Raw genomic sequence first — 19,149 nt, forward strand, 5'->3', positions numbered from 1 at the left:
GGTTGGAGCTTTAGGGAGAGGTAACAAAAATAGGAAGCTTTCAGGTCAAGAGGGACATGAATATTGGGAGTTTAGGCAGGAGAGGACATGAAAAGGAGGCATGACAGCAAGAGAAGAAAATAAATGATAGAAGATAAATTAGCTGTGCTTATTTAACTGCCCTCATAAGAGTTCAAGGAGCTGTCTGTGAAACTGAAGGGCAACAGATTTACAGCCAGGGGAAAAAAAAAAAGTGTTTTTTTTTAAAACATATTATATAGAGTTGACCTGTAGAACTTTGCCATCACAGAGCACTATTAAAAATCTTAGCAAGACTTAAAGGAAGAAAGAAAAGTTAGATGTTCATATAAAGAGAAAACTTTTTTTATAGGGATGCAAGACTTCACGCCTAAAGGCCTTCACCTGGCTGCCAGCTAGTAGGAAGAAATTTCCCGAGACAGTTATTTCCATTACTTGTTAAAAAGACCTGTATTTTCCTCCTGATGGTCAAGTGGGAAATAGCTCTGCTGTGGCATGTCAGCTATTGTGTCGGTTCAGAGCTACTTCTAAGAAGTGCTTTTTGCTCAGGTACCAGGGTTCTGGTGCATCGTAAGAGAGTAATGTTTCCTCACTTATCTTCAGGGAGAAGGTGAGACAGGAAAAGATGGAATTAATCAGCCAGCACATCCAAACGAGAGCTAAGTGCTGTCTATCCATGCCATTGAGATAGGACAGGCATGTCTGGTGTTGTTATTTGTTAGTTACATGAGGGGGCAAGCCCATGTTTGGTTGGGTTTTTTCCTGCCAAGTACCTCGTGGTAGCAGAGCTCTTATGTCTGTGGGGCAGATATAGAATTTAGCTCTCTTTTCTGTATAGTGCTGCATATAACTTGGGATCACTAATGAGAGTGATTGCTTTAGGAAGAACAAAACTTTACATTCTAGCTGTTCTGTAATGGCAGTGAATACATATTCAATAATGTCACTTGGAAAGGTAAGTCCTGTGAATTGTGGTAGCTTTTATAGACTGGCCCTTTGCATGCTTTTTTGGAACTTTCATTGGTAACTGCTCAGTCTTGAGAGGTGAACATCTCCATCTGCAGATAAGCAAAATTTCTTCTCTTAGGGTAACCTTAAGTAAGCATTTTAGTTTGCTTCTCTATAGTGTACCGTAGTATTACAGGGCTTCCTCTGCATTTTGTACCACTGGAAAAAATCAAATAGTATGTTCTGTTTTCTGTTTTCAAGCACTTACTATTGTTCCTAAAGTTTTCCAAGGTATTAGGCTGCTTTCTGCTGAAAGGTGGTACTGATTGAAAGGATGGTTTTGGAGAGGATTTTTATTAGACAGTAAAGGTATGGCAGTTCTGTGCAGTATGATTGAATGACTGTAATTGTATCCCAGTTTTGCTTTTGAAGCAGCTTAATTTCCCTCAGATTAATATTATATAGGAATGAGAAGTATTAATATTTAGAGGACTGGGTTTTTTTTCCTTTTAAGAAGTACGGTATTGTGTAGGTTTTGTTATTAAAACATTGCAGGAAGCAGATCATAATGAAAAGTATTTCTTCAACTGACAGTCAAGCAATTATAACTGGTCTCCAGATGAGTAATGAGAGGCTAGATAAGTGTATGCATGTAGATGTCACAGTTGTCCTTCACCACTTATGGCCATTAGCAGGAGTTCAACCTGTTCTGTCATTATCCTGCTGACACTGTACAACAGGTTGTACTGCATTGGCACTGGCTTCCATATGTCAGCACATCTGTGAGCGGTCAACTCAACCAACCATCTTCAAGTCCCCCACTTTTGCCAAGGATCTTGCTTGAAGCATATTTTCAAGGAGACGAGAGCGCACATCTTTTAGTTGTCAGATTTCTGTGTATCAGCATGTTTTAATTCCTTTTTTTCCCCCTAATACTGGTATGTAAGTGTAGGAGTTTTCCAGTAAATGCATTGTTTGGTGTGAAATTCCCTCCCTCCCTCCCTCCCCTTTGTTTATGGTTTTTTTTTTGGTTTTCTATTGTGGTTTCCCCCCAAAAACAAATTCACTGATCTCAAATGTTTTTCCACAGAACATCAGATATTTAGAATTATACACAGCATTATATAGAATGCTATGTACATGAACGACAGATTAACCACATGTTAAGCAGTGTTAATAATGACATCATTTGTCAGTCCAAATAAATGACTTAAACCTTACACAGCATCTTTACAGGTCACTTTCTTTGCCACTTCACTTCTAAAGTGGTAGCTGTTACATTCCCATCATCCTTTTTGCCTTTAAAATTCAGGCATGTAGATGTGAGATTGGAAGAAGATATAGTACAAGCACAGAGAATCCTAAATAATCTTGCCCTTGTAGATTCATTATGTGCTAATAAAATGAAGACTTAAGAGAAACAAAAAGCTGCCATGGCTGAGTTAATTTTCCCCCCTTTTCATTTAAGCTAATAAACCTATGTGGAACATGAGTAAACTATTTTCCCTTTAAATATAACTTGTAAATTTCCATCTGAAATGATTACTGCTTGTTCATCAGTGAGAGGTTACACTGCAAACCATAAACAAGTTACGAAAGGTACGCGTGGGGCTTTTTTCTGATTTGTGTCGGAAGATCTAGCTCAGTGAGGTGTGCCTGCTATGAAAAAAACCTCCTGTAACAGTGATGGGTTTTTTGCTTGCTTCTTTCTCAAGTAATTATTGTTTTTCTTTTTTTACTATAATGTCTTTTGCAGTGGCGCTGCTTCTGTGGCAATAAAGAAAAATATAAAAATCCCTATTAGTACCAGGATCCAGGTTGTGTAAATGCAAGATTTTGTTTTCTTGCCTTACACTGGAGTTACTAATGTGCATATATTGGAGGAGACAGGTTGAATATTCTCATTGATTCTCACTCTCTCATGAAGACTAGAAATTTCTCATAAATAAAACTCATGATAATACCGTGGGTAGCTAATTAAGTTTCTCAGAATTGAACTAATTTCAGCATCTGGGTTAAAAAAAAAAAAAAAAAAAAAAAAGGATTCTTTCAGATTTCTGGCCATTCAATGAAAGAAACAATGACAAAACTGTTTTAGCAAATTAAAAAGTGAAATTGTACATGCATGTACACATGTGCATGCAGGTACATGTGTTATTTATTTTTTTAATGTATATTGAGTGTTCTATTGGATCAGTACTTTTCAGAATATATTTGGGTTTTACAATTAATTGGAAACAAAACATTTGTTATTAATAGAAGCAAAAATTCACATTTTAATAATATTAAACAAAATATTTAATTTTTAAGAGGCGAATTTGAAATGTGAATATTTTTTAGATTTTAAAATCGATTTTTGAGGTTGACCTGTGCATGCAAAAAAATTTTGACTTTAAAAAGAATGCTTTAAAAAAAAATCACCCACTCTGCTGATTCCAGATTTTCAGTAAGCCTCATAGAGCAGCACTGTTAAATCACTTTTAACTAGGGATGTTGTCAACTTTGTGTCAAAAAGTAGGTACAAATACAAATGTAAAAGTATCATATTTGTAAATGTGAATATGTTGTTTTGCATATGCAGGTCCAGATTTATTCCACTTAATTTTAGGCACTGACCTTAGAAGCCTTGTCACCTTAGATCCTTCTCCAGTTACATCCCAAAGCGCCTCCAGCGAGCAGTTCAAAACTGAGACCTTTGTGTTACTATCCTGCCTGTAGCCCAGGGCTGCTGTGCCTTAGCTTGGCAGCTTGACATCTTGCCCAGCTTTAAGTTCTACTGTTGTAAGCACGTTGCACGTCTGATGCATTTTCTGATCGCCTTTAATTTCTCCTGTCTGTGAGCACAAACTTCCAAGGTGAACCTGAGCAGCTTTAGTGTATAAGTGGGAAAGAAACTTCACCTTCAGGAACCCTAGAACAGCTGAGGAGCATGGCTGGGCAAGTAAGATCATTGTGCCTGGAGAAAATACTGATACATATTTACAGTTGGATGTACTGGTTAGCCAGAGCACACAGTGTGAGGTTGAAAATGAAAACTAGCTATTAAACTATGCGTTTAATCAAATGGGGTAAGTGTGTGTTTGGGTTTTTTGGCTGCTCTGCCAGTTTGATAAACTTCCTGCGTGAGCTCTGCTCAGCCAGTTGTCTCCTGTGCTAGATCTTGGAAAGAGGTGCACAGGGTTACACCTCCGTGTGCTCTTCTCAGTCTGCAGTGAGAGTCACAGCTGCCATTTGGTGGCATTACTGGAAATGCAAAAAAAACATCCTTTCAAATCCTATTTTAGATGAATTGGTCTAGGACTGTAATTGAAGATTTAAAGGGTAAGTTGCCTGGAAAGACAGGTATGGTTTGGCCAGTAAGTTACAGGTAATGTGAATAGAGATATGTTGATACTGAATATTTACGCAGTTTCACTTGGGGCTGCAGGAAGCTGGAGATTGAAATTGTTTAGGAGAAGCCTTCTAGCCATGGTTATCTTAGTAAGAATAACACCTTAAGGATCTGTCCATATATTCATAGGTGTATTTTTAATTTCTGTGTAATCTGTGCTGCAAAATACGGTATTTAAAGTATATTTAGATGCTGTCAGTAGTAAAGAAGGAGTCTGTGGTTTTTAAATAGCAGTGGTTGGGACTACTGAATGGCTGTTTTATGAACAGATGCAATGTCACCCCTGTGCAGTTGATTAAAACATCACTGGTGTAAATGGTAGTGTAGTTTGAAACAGATGTTTTTCCTGTTTTGGTTTGTGAGAGTCATACAGATGCTGCTGGTGGTCTAAAAAGATTAAAAAAGAATCACCTTTCCTGTGGAGCCCTTGGTTTTTGTTTGTCCTACATAGTAAAGCGCAAGGGTACAAACTTAGCCAGCATCAGTGTCCCTTCCATGTCCTTGGGCTGACTCACAAGCTGGCTCATCTCTGCTGGTGCTGTGGCCAGATACCATGGAGGACGACAGCTTGAAGGAGGGTGTAGTCTGAGAGAACAAGGGTGACACCAGATGTGTATTTGCTAAGGCATGTAGACCCTTTCCTTCGAGACTTTTAATTTATAGACAGGAAAGTTTGGAAGTATGCTGATTTTTTTTTAAATAAGTTGTTGCAGTCTTTGGCAATTTAGATGTCTGCTTAACCTGAGTAGCCAGTATGTATTATTCTTTAAGGCGGGCTTGTAGTATGGGAGTTTCAGGCAGTCATTTGCTATCACATATCCAAAAAGTAATGATGTTACTATTTATGCAGAAGCGGTATCTTTTCAGTTGCAGCCCTAATACTGTTTAGCTTGTGTGGATTTCATAAAACAAAAAAACCCTCCTTCATTCAACTTTATTGTAAAAAGGAGGACTGTGGCACACAGTTATACAAGAGGTACTTACCATTCACCTCACAAACAAAATCACAACTGGAGATCTACAGCCTTGTGCCTTTCTCCTGCAGGCCACGTCACATGCTCAGCCCGAGATGCTGTGCTGGTGTTGTGGGGATGGCAAGGGAAATCCCTGCAGGGGCTGTTGTGCAGGAGCAGTTCTGAGGGGCTTGGGGCTGGTTTATCTGCCTACCTGTGCTTACAGATGCAGTATGGGAATGAGGCTTTAAAAGCTTCTTCCAAGTGTTAGAAAGTTTGGATGGAATGGACCAAACTATTACCCATCTTCTAAACCTGATTAGCGCCAGAAAAGAGCATTGTATCTGGATTTTCTTTTTAATGCTGGTTATTCAGATTAGTAAAGTAAATGAATGTTGATAGGAAAAGTAGCAATATTAAATTACAGTAACATTGTAGATCATTTATGATCTTCATGGGTTGTCCAGGTAACTTGTTTTTGGTGCCCTCAGGTTATTGCAAAAAAGCTGAAATTTGTGATGTTTTTGTATTCAATGTGCACTGAGAGCAAATACTTGATATGTTTTGTTGTTGTGATGGGTAAGGAAGGTTCCACTAAATTAGTGGAGAAGACTTGTGAAATTTGAACCTCTGTCATCTCAGATTTCTTTGCTGTCAAAACCAGTTGGGAATACAATTCCCATAAACAGCTTTTGGGTGGCGGGTGGTGGAATCAGACAGTGCGTAGCCAATTTATGACCTGTCTTTGCGAACACAATAGTTTTTAGAATCTGGATTCAAATGTATTGTTGCAATTAAAACCACTGTAAAGAGATTATCTCATTGGTTTCAGGCTCTCTCCATTTTAGGTATGAAGCTACGTTTTGTTTGCTTCTGGTAATACTACATGTTTTAGTATGAATTTCAGTGTGAAGTATTGTAGTTAGACTGTAGAACAGGAGTTTGGTTGTGGATACTGTGTGAGTTGATAATTCATGATGCTAAAAGGTCTGTTTTTAAACTTCTGTGAAGCAACTCTGAAGAGTAACTCTTACCTAATAATGTAAGAGTGATTAACCTTTCCTACCCAGAAAAACCCAACCCCAAACCCTAACTTTTCTGATTAGAAATGCTCTTAGAATGGAGATCCCATGTTTAGAGCATTTATTGCCTATATATGTAATATTAATTGAAGAAATATAGCATAAATAAAAGTGAATACAGTGTAAATTACATATATCAGGATATCATAATTTTCTCTTAAGTTTTCTTAATAGCATTTAAAATTCATATGCTATGTGATATTTACCACCTTGCTCATTGACTTACTCATTGTTCAGTAAGATAAAGATTACTGGATTGATTGACTGTGGAGCCATTTGGAAGGGGTGATTATGCATACTTTTGTTTAAGAAGTTAAGAAATTCTCATTTGGATTCTGATGCACAGTTTTTGTTTGCTTGTTTTTTGAATAGCCTTGTGACTTCCATTTCAAGTTCGTGATTTTCCAGTTCAGATTATAGTGCTGTTTCTGGTTTACTGTATACAGACTGTTTTATGTACATTTGAGATTTCTCTTTGATAGAGAGAAGGGTGAGATAGCAAGGGAGGTTAAGCACTTTGAAAATCTTTTCTCCTCCATGACATTGGGAATAGCTGGTGATATAGAAGCACGAGTGTAGTCTGTCAGGACAGTGCTGCTATCATGGATGAAACTCTACTGGCAAAGCTATATTTTAGTCAAGCCATACCCAACAGGGTCAAAATGGTTCCCAGGTTAAAGTGCAGCCTGGTTGATGACATTGCTGCCACGTGAGGAGCAGCCTAAAACCCCACGAGGTCCAGCAGGGATTGTACCTATCTGTACTGCCAGCCAGCATCCAGCAAGAGTCTGCTGTAGACCCTGTCTCATTAAGACCCCCCCAAGGTAAATCTAAATTCCTTACTCTTCTTTCACAGGGCTCCTCGATTTAAGGGGTTCCAGCAACAGGACAGCCAGGAGCTTCTTCATTATCTGTTGGATGCGATGAGGATTGAAGAAACAAAGGTAACGTCTTTGTGCGTGTTTTTAAAAAACTTACTTGACTGTATGGAGAGCTGCCTAGTCATTGCATCAATGTTCTTCATGTTCTTAATGTTTTAGAGATATACTTAATGAAGTAAGAGTGGCTATTTTTGTTACCTTGAGAAAAATAATGACTTTTTTGAAAGACGTTTTAATGATGTTCATGTTGATATGTTAAAGTTGCTGATTGGAATGAAAGTTTCAGTCAGCAATAGAAAGAGTATGGTAATTGGATCGTGGTAACTTTAGGAATCTGAATTGTTTGCCTTTATTTAAAAAAGAATAAAATGATCAAACAAAAGGACTTCCGAGGAGTCAAGAAGGTAGAAGTAGGACTTCTGATTTAGCTGACAAAGTGAATTTTAGAGCTTTGGGATGGAAATCAGCAGCTCCTAGCTGTGGGCCTGCCCACAATTTTCGTTGAAATCTAGTTCAACGGGAAAAAAAAAAGGACAAAAATAAAATCTTGCAAAGCTCTTGTATGTATCTCTTGAAAGTTTGAAGAACTACTTGCTTTATAAATAAGGTGCTGCTTTTCATTCCTTAAAATTTACAGCTAAGCCTGCAAAGTATATAGTTCATTATATTAAATATGCCCCTGTTTGTTTTTTTTTGTTTCTTTTCCTTCATTATTTCTGCCTCCTGCATTGTTGAATGCAAGAAAGAGTGTTTGCTTGCTTGAACTATTTTGACCATATCAGATCTCATCTGCCTGACCCTTCTGTCTTGGACCCTTCTTTTTCAGATGATATTTTGATAAATAGCTTTTTCTAAGTCTCCTCAAAAGGAGGGCCTTAAATCTCATACTGACCAGCATACTTCCTCTTCCCTCTCATTTAGTAATATGAATGCCATGATTCTGGGCTGAATTATCTTGCAGATAAGATACAAAGCTGTGTCTGAGCCTAGCCCTAGAGCACAGCTGAACAAATCCCCATCCTCCTAGATTATATTAATATATATTGGTCTTGTCAGCAGTATACTTGATCGTAAACAGAACTGAACCTACAGGGAGAAACAGCTAAACCTTGACACTGTTAGGCTTTCAAAATTGTGTTGAACAGGGCACAAACCAGAAGCAGCTAACTTCTGTTAGAAAAGAGTTACCATGTTTTTGCAGCAAGGGGAAAGTTTATTATTCTGTTTTGTTGGTTTTCATGTGTTAAAAGGTGGAAACTATATTTGCCTCACAAATGAGGATTCACTGAAAGCAGGATTATTACAGTTACTAAACTTCTTCTCTAGTAGGTGATTATGCTTTCTGCTCAAGTCAGTCTCCTGTATTTGTCTTTGCCTTTTGAATCTGTTATTATTAGAGAGCAGTGACAGCTACCGTAGCTACCGCAAAAGAGTAATGGAAGATGGTGAGAATTTTAAGTGACCTTTTGGGCAGTATTTCTGCTTTCCCCATCACCAGGCAGGGAGAAGTTGGTCCCATCCTGCCCTGCAATTACACCCTTCTGCTGCTCTAATGGTGCATTACTGCAGACAAGTCTTTATCCCCTCAGGCTGCTCCTCCGCCACAGACAGTACTAGTAAAAGCTTTGTCTCTCCTTTTTTTTTTTTGTTTTGTTTGTTTTGCTTTGTTTTTGTGATTATCCTGTGGTTTGGGCTTGTAGATGGTGTGCCAAAATGGCAAACGTCAAGCAGGTGGTGAGCGCTGGCTGCTGTGCCGGCCGGACACAGGCAGGAGCAGCCCCCATGGCCTCCCCACCACGTGGGCTCCGGCTGGGGACAGCCTGCAGCAGCATGTCTGCCACCAGAATCCTGTAGCAGGGGTTACAGCCACTAACCTTTCTCTTTCATGCCACGTTGAAACTTTATTCTCCCAAGAGGGAACAGCCCTGCTGAAAAGGCAGCCAGCTGCTTTGCCATCCACCTGCAAGAGAGCTGAACGTGGACATCCTTGCTCCCCTGTTCCTACCGGGATTAATTATTTTAAACCCTAAGAGTTTTGATGAGGAATACATATGACACATAACATGGTACTAGTTATAGTAACTAACAAAAAACCACAGTGCACCTTTGCTGCTTCTCTGTGTTTTTGTATCTTGTAGCCAACACCAGCATTGAACTTTTTCCTATCCCTGTAAAGGAAGTTAGAATGTGCATATGTACACAAGTGGATTTTTAAGATAAAAGCTTGTTGATACTGCAAGAAGGATGACATAGCTCTGCCGTTTCCAGCAATGTGGGCTGGAGATGGTTTCATACCAGGGCCTGAAGTGGCTGAACCCTGTTGCTAATTGATTAATGTCTGCTGCCATTGTCCGCAGCACCCTGCCCATTCAAAGGCTATGTCTTTCTTTGACCTAAATAAATGGTTCAACGGGCTAATCCCAACAAAAGGGTTGCTTATGGCCCTAAACCCATTTATGGTGCTCAACTTCATGAATTACCTATTGATTAGTCCTTTTAGTATATTGTTGGCTTTAAGATGAACAAAGCTGAGCTCTGGGCAGCAGGAGTTAATTCACAAGCTAGGTCACATACTCATAAGGTTGGAGTATGACTTGGTCTGATGGGTGCCTGAACTGGAAATCAAACCTCTAATGCTGTCTGTCATCCTGACACTTTTGTAATATATGGCTTGAAAGTGTACTTTGCTGCCTGCAAACAGGAGCTATTTATTATTATTTTCATGTTATGACGTAGGGTTTCACTTACTTGCAGAAAGTTTGGTATTGCCATTTGTCTCTAGACTGGTACTTTGCTCTAAGCGTGACTTCAGCAACACATTTAACTATAAATGCCATTTGCACAGTGACACGGGAGACTCAGACATGTTACTGGAGTTTGTGGATTAGAGAGCCAGTACCTTTGCCCGGAAAAAGGGAAGCCTGGGTCATGCACGCTACAGTGGTCCCCTGTGCCGTTCATCCTCCTGCTTCCCTCTGTGCTGCTTACCAGAGGTTGGGCTGAGCTGCCTTTTGTCCTGGCCCGTGCAGTTCTGCTGCCAGGGGACACCTCTCAGGAACACAGCATCTCCTCATCCCAGGGCAACTGAGAAATAGTTGTCTTGAGGTGCAGCTACAGCTCACCGGCATGAATTTGCTTCTTCCTGATTCTTCTCTCGAAAAATGTAGTTTTTACAGGGTTTTGAGCAAATGTGATGATATTTATATGGATTCATAAAAAGTTTTTTATCTCTCCTAAGGTTTTCTACCATAAGTCCAAAATGTGCAGTGTTAGAAAATAAATGTAAGTAATAAAAATACTGCCCAAATGGAGTCATTGAAACTGGCTATTGAAAGATATTAAAAAGCTGCCTTCAAGTATTTTGTATCCTAGTCAATCAGTAACAGTCCGTTCTTCAGTATATTCCACCCCCCAGCACCCCCCAACAGTGGAAGAAACAGATGGTATTTGTTCACTAAAAATCTCGTAGTTCTTGGTAACCTGTTGAGTGCTCTCCAGTGGCTCCCTTTTTAAGGGCAGGAAGTTTTTGGATGGTTATGTACTGAAAAGCTCATGTAGTTTTGACACTGCTAGTGAATAACAACAGTAGTTTTAAAATACTGTTAAAATACTGTTAAAATACTGTTATGCTTATTTGATGGAAATAAGAGTAGATAAAATATAATCATAGTTTTTAGAATGTTTACACTTAAAATACTTGCTGAATGTATTTTTTTTAATTATAGCGTATACAAACTGGTATCTTAAAAGCATTTAATAATCCAACTACTAAGACAGCAGATGAAGAAACTAGAAGAAGAGTCAAAGGTATGCAATGCTTTATTGAAAACTTTTAAAAATGCACAGGTTTTTAAATACCATTTCCTTCATAACTATTGCAACAGCAATCCCGATGTAGTTGAAAGACTTTTATTCTGTATTATTCTGGTGCCACCTAGTGTGTATCTAAAGTTCAGAGAGCTTAGTATTTGCTGATTTGCATCTTTGTATCCAGGATAAAGGATTCCACTGTATTTATAATGTCTCCTCTAATGATAGATAGAATTTAATTTTGTTTTCTAAAATAGCCTGCTGCATCTTCAGGTTTGTTGTATGGCCACAATTATTGTATCACTCAGAGAGGCCACTTCCCATAAATAAAACAGATTTGACTAATACTGCGAGCACTTTAAATATGATTACAAAGCCAAGATAGGAAGCTGTTTCAAAAGAAGGCATGTTTTTTCAAAACAAGAGGTTTTTAAATTTTTCTGTGTGTGTATGTTTATACAAAAGTTTTAATTTGGGGGATTTTGTTTTAATTAAAGTCTTAATAATGATTAAGCTCTTTTGAAAGTCACCCTTCCCAAATCTGCAACAGTTAAGTCATAGAGATGTATTAGAACAGGCTTTTGTCATGTTTTTTAGAGTTTTATAGTTTCAAAAACCATTCAGAAAGGGTGACAACCTGTCTGCTACCCTAGTGTCTATATCAAGGCAATACAATATTACTTATTCAAAAGAAAACTGAGATTTTATTTAAAAGGCTTCTTCTTGAGAGGTACAGTATTATTAGCTTGTTACAGTAGGTCGGGAAGGGAAAGATAAAAGGGAACCATCTCATTAAAATATTTTTGAATGTTGAGATAATACAGTATACGATGTATTAGTTATTGTGTTCAAAACATTTTGAATACATTTAAAAATTGTGCTTTCATAATATATCTTAGAATTTTGTTGTACTTACAGTGTGGCATTGGATCTGTTATTTTTCACATTTAAAAAAGGCAATGTTTTTTCAGCGTATGGAAGAGAGGGTGTGAAGATGAACTTCATAGATAGGATCTTTGTTGGTGAATTGACTAGCACTGTCATGTGTGAGGAATGTGAAAATGTAGGTATTCTGGAATTTGGTTTGATGTGGAATAGATCATATACTGGTTTGATTACATTGTCTTGAAAGTATAAAATTGTATTGCCAATTTTATACTTGTTTGTTTGTAAAAACAAGACTTTATTGAAAGTTTCTCATTTAGAATGATTTATTCCTTCTTTAAAGCATTATCCTCCCAAACCTAAGAAGAGGAGTCCTTTGAATTCCAAAAGGATTCAAGTACTGGGCTTGATTTTACATCTGACTTAAGGCTGGAGGTTCCAAATTCTATAATTATCTGTGTTATAGCCCAACTTTGTCTGATATTTTTAAAACATCTACCTATCTTAAAACAAATCCTCCTGTCTGCTTTTCTGGGATATGCCTGAAAATTGGGAATTACTTACTTTGAATTAGTGTGAGTGGGGAAATGCTAAAATGACTTCTTTTTTCACTGAAAGTATTTTTGATAATTAACATAACCCTAATGAACAGCATATTCCTTTCATAATTAATATTACTGACATTTCATCATAAATGCTTTCCATGATCCTTATAATTTTCTTTAACTTTGGAAGAGAAAAATCTTATTTGCATGACTTTTCTAACTGAATGTTACATTTCTGTTTGGTTTAAAACATTATATTTCATATTATAGAGATTAAGTAAGTCAATCAGTCTGAATAATTAAGCACAGTCCTGCAGTGCCAGGTAAACTTTCCTGTGTGTGATGTGCGGATTACACTTATGTGCTGCTGGTCTCAATGAAGAACTTTGACTATATAAAAAATAGAGGTTGTATGTATTTTGTGTGTCCCATTTATTTTTGCTGGATTTTTATATTCTGCCTGCACAGGACTTGGGACTTCGCTAGCTGTAAGCCTTTGAGGGAGAGTTTAGCATTCACTTTCCTTTGGCTGCATTGGCAAAGATATATTTGATTAAAGTTTGTTCACGCAGACTCACTCTTTAGAGGAACCCCTGTTTGAACATCACTCATCAGGCAGTCAGTCATAGTTACAATAGTTTTGCTCTCAAATAGTTTTTGATCTTTATTGCCTTACTGGAACCTAAACTGTGCCAAGTCCTTCACACAACAGGTAAAAATTAAGCCTACGGTCCATATCAAATGTTGCAGGTGGAAGATAGGGTCACAAATACAAGAGAAGGGCAACAGTGACAGTAAGTGAGGGCATGACTGTGTTTGGTAACTTACGTGCACAACATGATTCGTATTTTTTTTAAGGCCTTATTTTTCACAGCCTTTCCAGAGGTAAGATGAGTCAGTTTTGGAAGGAATTTGAGAATGGCAAGGGAGAGAGCTTAAGGAACAGGCTTGGATGAGATGGTCTAGTCATAAAGGCAGATGAAAAGTGCTGACAGAGAATGTTTTTAGGTGTGGTTTGGCAGATATTTCCAGTTTCAGCTTAGATTTTGTATGGCTTATAGATGGCAAATTAAAACTTAAAAGTACAGAAAAACAAGGTGGTTTTTGTTTTTCCAATCCCCTTTTGCCCAGCAATTGATTTTATTTTAACCATTACTAATATATGTTATGGGATGAAAAATTCTAATAAAGCTTTTGGTTGTAACCAGTAAGGCTGACTTAAACTTTTCTGAAAGCATCGGGTTAGAACCTGTCATCTGACTGTCATTAGCCAGTCCTTACTGCTTAGCAGTGTATGAGGTCAAACACCTGCACAGAAGTGTCCAGGAAACCCTAGAAGTTGGCTTTCTGCAGAACTGTACCATCTAGAAGGCCCACATGACTTAAAAATCCATCTGGAGCTCAGAGAAACTGAGCACCATACTGCTTCTAGGTCCAGTTCCTGCCCAGATGAACAGCCTTGCCCTTTGTGTCTGTATGGTGAAATTTTGCAGTGTTAAGGAAGAAAATCAGATCTAACTTAAAATACATTGAAAAAAAATGTTTGTGGGAAGTTCTTCATTGTAGTTTGTTACATCTTGTATCTAATTTGCTTTTTGTATAGTTTCTGATAATAATTTGATTTTAAAAAGGGAGCTATGTGATAAATTCCTATCATGTTCTTTGCATTGAATATGCATTTTCTCTTTTTCTTCAAGATTTCAACAGTAAAAGAACCTTTCATTGATCTTTCACTACCTATAATAGAGGAGAGGGTAAGAAACAGAATATGTAATAAATAACTACTGCTTCTAGTGGATTGTTTTTACATACCTTTATGGAAGTGCCAGGCTGCAGGGTGTGCCCTGCTCTCACACCATTACGGATGGCAGCGGGGAGCAGAGCTGTGGGAGGTACACCCAGGCAGAGGAACTCCTCCGCTTAGTGACGAAGCTCCGGGAGGAGGTGAGTAGATTGAGAAGTACTAGGGAGTGCGAGAGAGAGAGATGGACTACTGGAATTGCACCCTACCTTCCCTGGGACAGGCCTGACAGGCTGACAGGACCCATGGTAACCCAGGATTCTGTACCTGATCTCTGCCTGGCTAAACACAGTGACTAAAGGGATAGGGGGAATGGGGACAAGTTCCTGCTTGGTGCGGCAGGTGCATCCCCTCTGTGGCTAGCCCACCCTCCTGGGTGCCTGGGCATCCTAGAGCTGAGGCTCGGCAAGAGGAACTGAACAATAACGAGGACTGTGGTTGCTCTAGTTTGGAGGTGTCACTGAGGTTAAGTCAGCCCGTCTTAAAGGGGGAAAAGGATCTTTGCACTGAAGTTAGCAGCGCTCATTGAAAGAGCTTTAAACTAGATTGAAGGGGGAAAGGGATAAAACCAGGCTTACTAGAGATAAGCCTGGGGACAGCACGCCAATGTTTGAGGGACACTGTGCTAGCAAGGTGATTCAGTCTGCCATCTCAGTGGAGTTAGGGAATGGAGATCCATGTGACAGCAAAGACGTAAGGGTTCTTGATGTGTTAGAAACTACATAACGGCCTGAGAATGCTCACACAGGAACTAGGGCTTCTCCCCCCAAGAAGGTGGCAGGATCAATAGCCCAACTGAAGTGCATCTACACTAATGCACACAGCATGGGCAACAAACAGGAGGAGCTGGAAGCTGTTGTGCAGCAGGAAAACTGTGATGTAGTTGCCATCATGGAAACATGGAGGGATGATTCACACAGCTGAGTGCTGTAACGGATGGCTGTGAACCCTTCAGAAGGGATAGGCAAGGAAGGAGAGTTGGCAGGGTAGCCCTGTGTGTTTAGGGAGTGTTTAGAGCTTAATGATGGTTTCAATAGGGTTGTGTTATGGGTAAGAATCAGTGGAAAGGCCAACAAGGCAGATATCATAGTGGGAGTCTGTTATAGACCACCCAATCAGAATGAAGAGACAGACAAAATATTCTGTAAGAAGCTGGGAAGTCTCACAGTGGCTAACCTTTGTTCTCATGGAGGACTTCAACTTACTAGATGTCTGCTAGAAATACAGTACAGCAGAGGGTCTAGGTGGTTCCTGGAGCGCATGGAAGACAACTTCCTGACACAGCTGGTGAGAGAGCCAACTAGGGAATGCACCCTGCTGGACCTGTTGTTTGTGAACAGAGAAAGATTTGTGGATGATGTGATGGTAGAAGGCCATTTGGGCATATTGATCATGAAATTACAGTTTTCAATTATTGGAGAAGAGAGGCGATCAGCACAACAGCTACCTTGTTCTTCTTGAGGGCAGACTTTGGCCTGTTTAGGAGTGTGGGTGACGGAGTCAGGTCCCTTGGCAGGCAGTCCTAAAAAGCAAAGGAGTCCAGGAAGGCTGGACATCCTTCAGGAAGGAAATGCTAAAGGTGCAGGAGCAGGTGGTCCCCATGTACTAGAAGATGAGCTGGTGGGGAAGACGACCAGCCTGGCTGAACAGAGAGCTTTGGCTGGAACTCAGGAAAAAAGGAGAGTTTCTGACCCTTGGAAGAAGGGGCAGTGCACTCAGGAGGACTACAAGGGTGTCATGAGGTTATGCAGGGAGAAAATTAGTAGGGCCAGAGGCCAACTAGAACTTAGCCTGGCTACCACCGTAAAAGGCAACCAAAAATGTTTCTATAAATACATTAGCAACAGAAGGAGAGCCAAGTCCATCCTTTATTGGATGCAGGGGGAAACACAGTGAGACAAAGGCTGAGGAAAAGGCTGAGGTGCTGAATGCCACCTTTGCCTGAGTCTTTCATAGTAAGACCAGTTGTTGTCTGGGAACTCAGCCCGCTGAGGCAGAAGACAGGGCTGGGGAGCAGAATGAAGCCCCCATGATCCAAGGGGAAATGGTCAGTGACCTGCTACATCACTTAGACACACACAAGCCTATGGGGCCGGGTGGGATCCACCCGAGGGTGCTGAAGGGAGCTGGCAGAAGTGCTCACCAAGCCCCTTCCCATGATTTATCAGCAGTGCTGGCTAACCGGGGAGGTCCCAGTTGAATGGAAGTTAGCAAATGTGACACCCATCTACAAGAGGAGCTGGAAGCAGGATCCAGGGAACTACAGGGCTGTCAGCCTGACCTCGGTGCCAGGGCAGGTTATGGAGCAGGTCGTCCTCGGTGCCGTCATGTGGCACGTACAGGACAAGCAGTAGGTGATGCTGTCCAGCCAGCATGGGGTTATGAAAGGCAGGTCCTGCAAGACGAACCTGATCTCCTCCTGTGACAAGGTGACCTACTTGCTTAGTGGATGAAGGAAAGGCTGTGGGTGTTTTCTACCTGGACCTTATTAAAGCCTTTGACACCATCTCCCACAGCATTCTCCTGGAGTAACTGGCTGCTCATGGCCTGGGCGGGTGTGCTGTTCTCTGGGTAGAATCCCGTCTGGCTGGCTGAGCCCAGAGAGTGGTGGTGAATGGAATTAGATGCAGTTGGTGGCCGGCCACAAGGGTGTTCCCCAGGGCTCAGTACTGGAGCCAGTTCGGCTTAATGTCCTTGTCAATGATCTGGATGAGGGGATTGAGTGCACCCTCAGTGAGTTTGAAGATGACACCAAGTTGGGGGGAGTGCTGATCTGCTGGAGGGCAGGAAGGCTCTGCAGAGGGATCTGGACAGGCTGGATTGATGGTCCGAGGCCAGTTGTATGAGGTCCAACCGGGCTCAGTGCCGGGTCCTGCCCATGGGTCACACCAGCCCCACACAGCGCTACAGGCTTGGGGAAGGGTGGCTGGGAAGCTGCCGGGGGGAAAGGACCTGGGGGTGCTGGTCAACACGCAGCTGAACATGAGCCAGCAGTGTGCCCAGGTGGCCGAGGGGGGCCAACAGCATCATGGCTTGTGTCAGACACAGTGTGGCCAGCAGGACCAGGGCAGTGACTGTCCCCCTGTACTGGGCACTGGTGAGGCTGCACCTTGAATCCTGGGTTCAGTTTGGGGCCCTTCACTTAGAGGTAGATGTAGAGGTGCTGGAGCGTGTCCAGAGAAGGGCAACGGAGCTGGTGAAGGGTCTGGAGCACAAGTCCTGTGAGGAGCAGCTGAGGGCACTGCGGTTGTTTAGCCTGGAGAAAAGAAGGCTGAGTGGGGACCTTGTTGGTCTCTACAGCTGCCTGAAAGGCAAGTGGGCAGGTGGGTGTCAGCCTCTTCTCCCAGATAACAAGTGATAGGGCAAGAGGAAACGGCTTCAAGTTGTGCCAGGGGAAGTTTATATTGGATATTAGGAAAAATTTCTTTGCCGAAAGGGTTGTCAAGCATTGGGACAGGCTGCCCAGGGAGGTGGTTGAATCACCATTTCTGGTGCTATTTAAATGATTTGTAGACGTGGCACTTAGGGACATGGTTTGGTGGTGGACTTGGCAGTGCTAGTTTAATGGTCGGACTCGATGATCTTAAAGGTATTTTCCAACCTAAATGACTCTTATGATTCTATGAAGATACTTATATATATACACACACAGTTTTCATTTGAAGTCTAAAAAATGTATGCTTGTCCATAAATACATGTACTGCCACACATCTGTTCATTATATGATTTTATTTATATATATATATAGGCATACAAGATCACAAGTGCATGTGTTTTAAATTAGTCTGAATCGGAATAAATGGCCATGGTAATTTACAGTATATGTCAGTCTGAGATGAGCTTAATTTAGTAGTAGGTTTAGTATATACTTAGATGAATAGATTGATTATAAACTTTTTTGAAGGTCAAGAAAATGACATTCTAGCTTATTGTTTTGAATCTGGAGAACCTGAGTCCCTTGGGCTGAAGTGACCTATGGGATAAGACAGTGTTAAAAACTGATAAGACTTTTAATATATATTTTTTCTGGCATTTTCAGCATTTCACAGAGTGCCTACATTAGCCGCTGAGGAACTGTGCTCCTTTGAAGGCATATGCTCTGGGTTTTGTGGGACTTGGTGTTTTCATTTGAGAGTAATGGGGGTGGGCTGGGAGTGGTTCTTCCCCCATCCTGCATCTGTTCCTGTATATTTAGGGAAGAGTATTCATTGTAATGCTTAATCCTGTATAAAATGTATTCTTCTCTAAACGCCAGTTTTTGCTCATAATTAATTCTTCATCTTTGTTGCTGCATTGAGTGCAGATGTCTGTGGGGCTTTTAAGAGCATTTTGAGTACCTGGGCCCCTGTGCTTGCTTCTTGGCAGACATGTGTAACATGGGAACTTCATGGGTTCTGTCAGAGAGAGGTCTGCTGGCTTCTAGCAATCGCTGCACTTACTCGAGGACGTGCATTGGTTGTCTCTTTCCTTTAGAGTCTAGATATGCTGCTGCCATTAACGTGATGGGGGATGTGCAGCAGCTCCTTCACCACGTCATAAGGTGGTAGGCTGCACCAGAGACTGACTCATGGGGAGCTATGTCCCCTTTGATAAATGCATGTGTTTATACAATACTAGAATAGATTATTTGGTATATGCTCTGTACAGGAATTTTGTATCATTCCTATTTCTTTTAGCTCTCAGTTGATCCTTCAAAGATGTTGACAGTGAGTTTATGATAAATAAAATTAGAAGGTAGTCTTATACCACAAATCAGGGACCAGTTAATTTGATTTATCTAAGTTACTGTTTTCTAAAGGAAAAAAAATCCACCTACATTCATCTTTTCTGTAGGC

At 40.6% G+C, this 19,149-nt stretch overlaps 1 protein-coding gene across 14 annotated transcripts in view; it reads left to right on the forward strand.

The window, feature by feature from the left end:
* Positions 1 to 19,149, forward strand: part of USP45 (ubiquitin specific peptidase 45) — a 60,439-nt gene that overhangs the window by 33,457 nt on the left and 7,833 nt on the right. For 7 of the 14 annotated variants that reach the window (XM_056344779.1, XM_056344776.1, XM_056344778.1 and 4 more), the window contains 4 exons: positions 7,249 to 7,336; positions 10,999 to 11,080; positions 12,040 to 12,146; positions 14,211 to 14,267. In XM_056344779.1, the coding sequence (XP_056200754.1) occupies positions 7,249 to 7,336; positions 10,999 to 11,080; positions 12,040 to 12,146; positions 14,211 to 14,267 (334 nt within the window). Of the gene's footprint in view, positions 1 to 7,248; positions 7,337 to 10,511; positions 10,556 to 10,998; positions 11,081 to 12,039; positions 12,147 to 14,210; positions 14,268 to 19,149 lie in introns of those variants that run through there. The other 7 variants (XR_008822821.1, XM_056344784.1, XR_008822822.1 and 4 more) reach the window with 6 other exon arrangements.

The sequence above is a fragment of the Falco biarmicus genome, chromosome 6, assembly GCF_023638135.1.
Source record: "Falco biarmicus isolate bFalBia1 chromosome 6, bFalBia1.pri, whole genome shotgun sequence".
Taxonomy (NCBI): domain Eukaryota; kingdom Metazoa; phylum Chordata; class Aves; order Falconiformes; family Falconidae; genus Falco; species Falco biarmicus.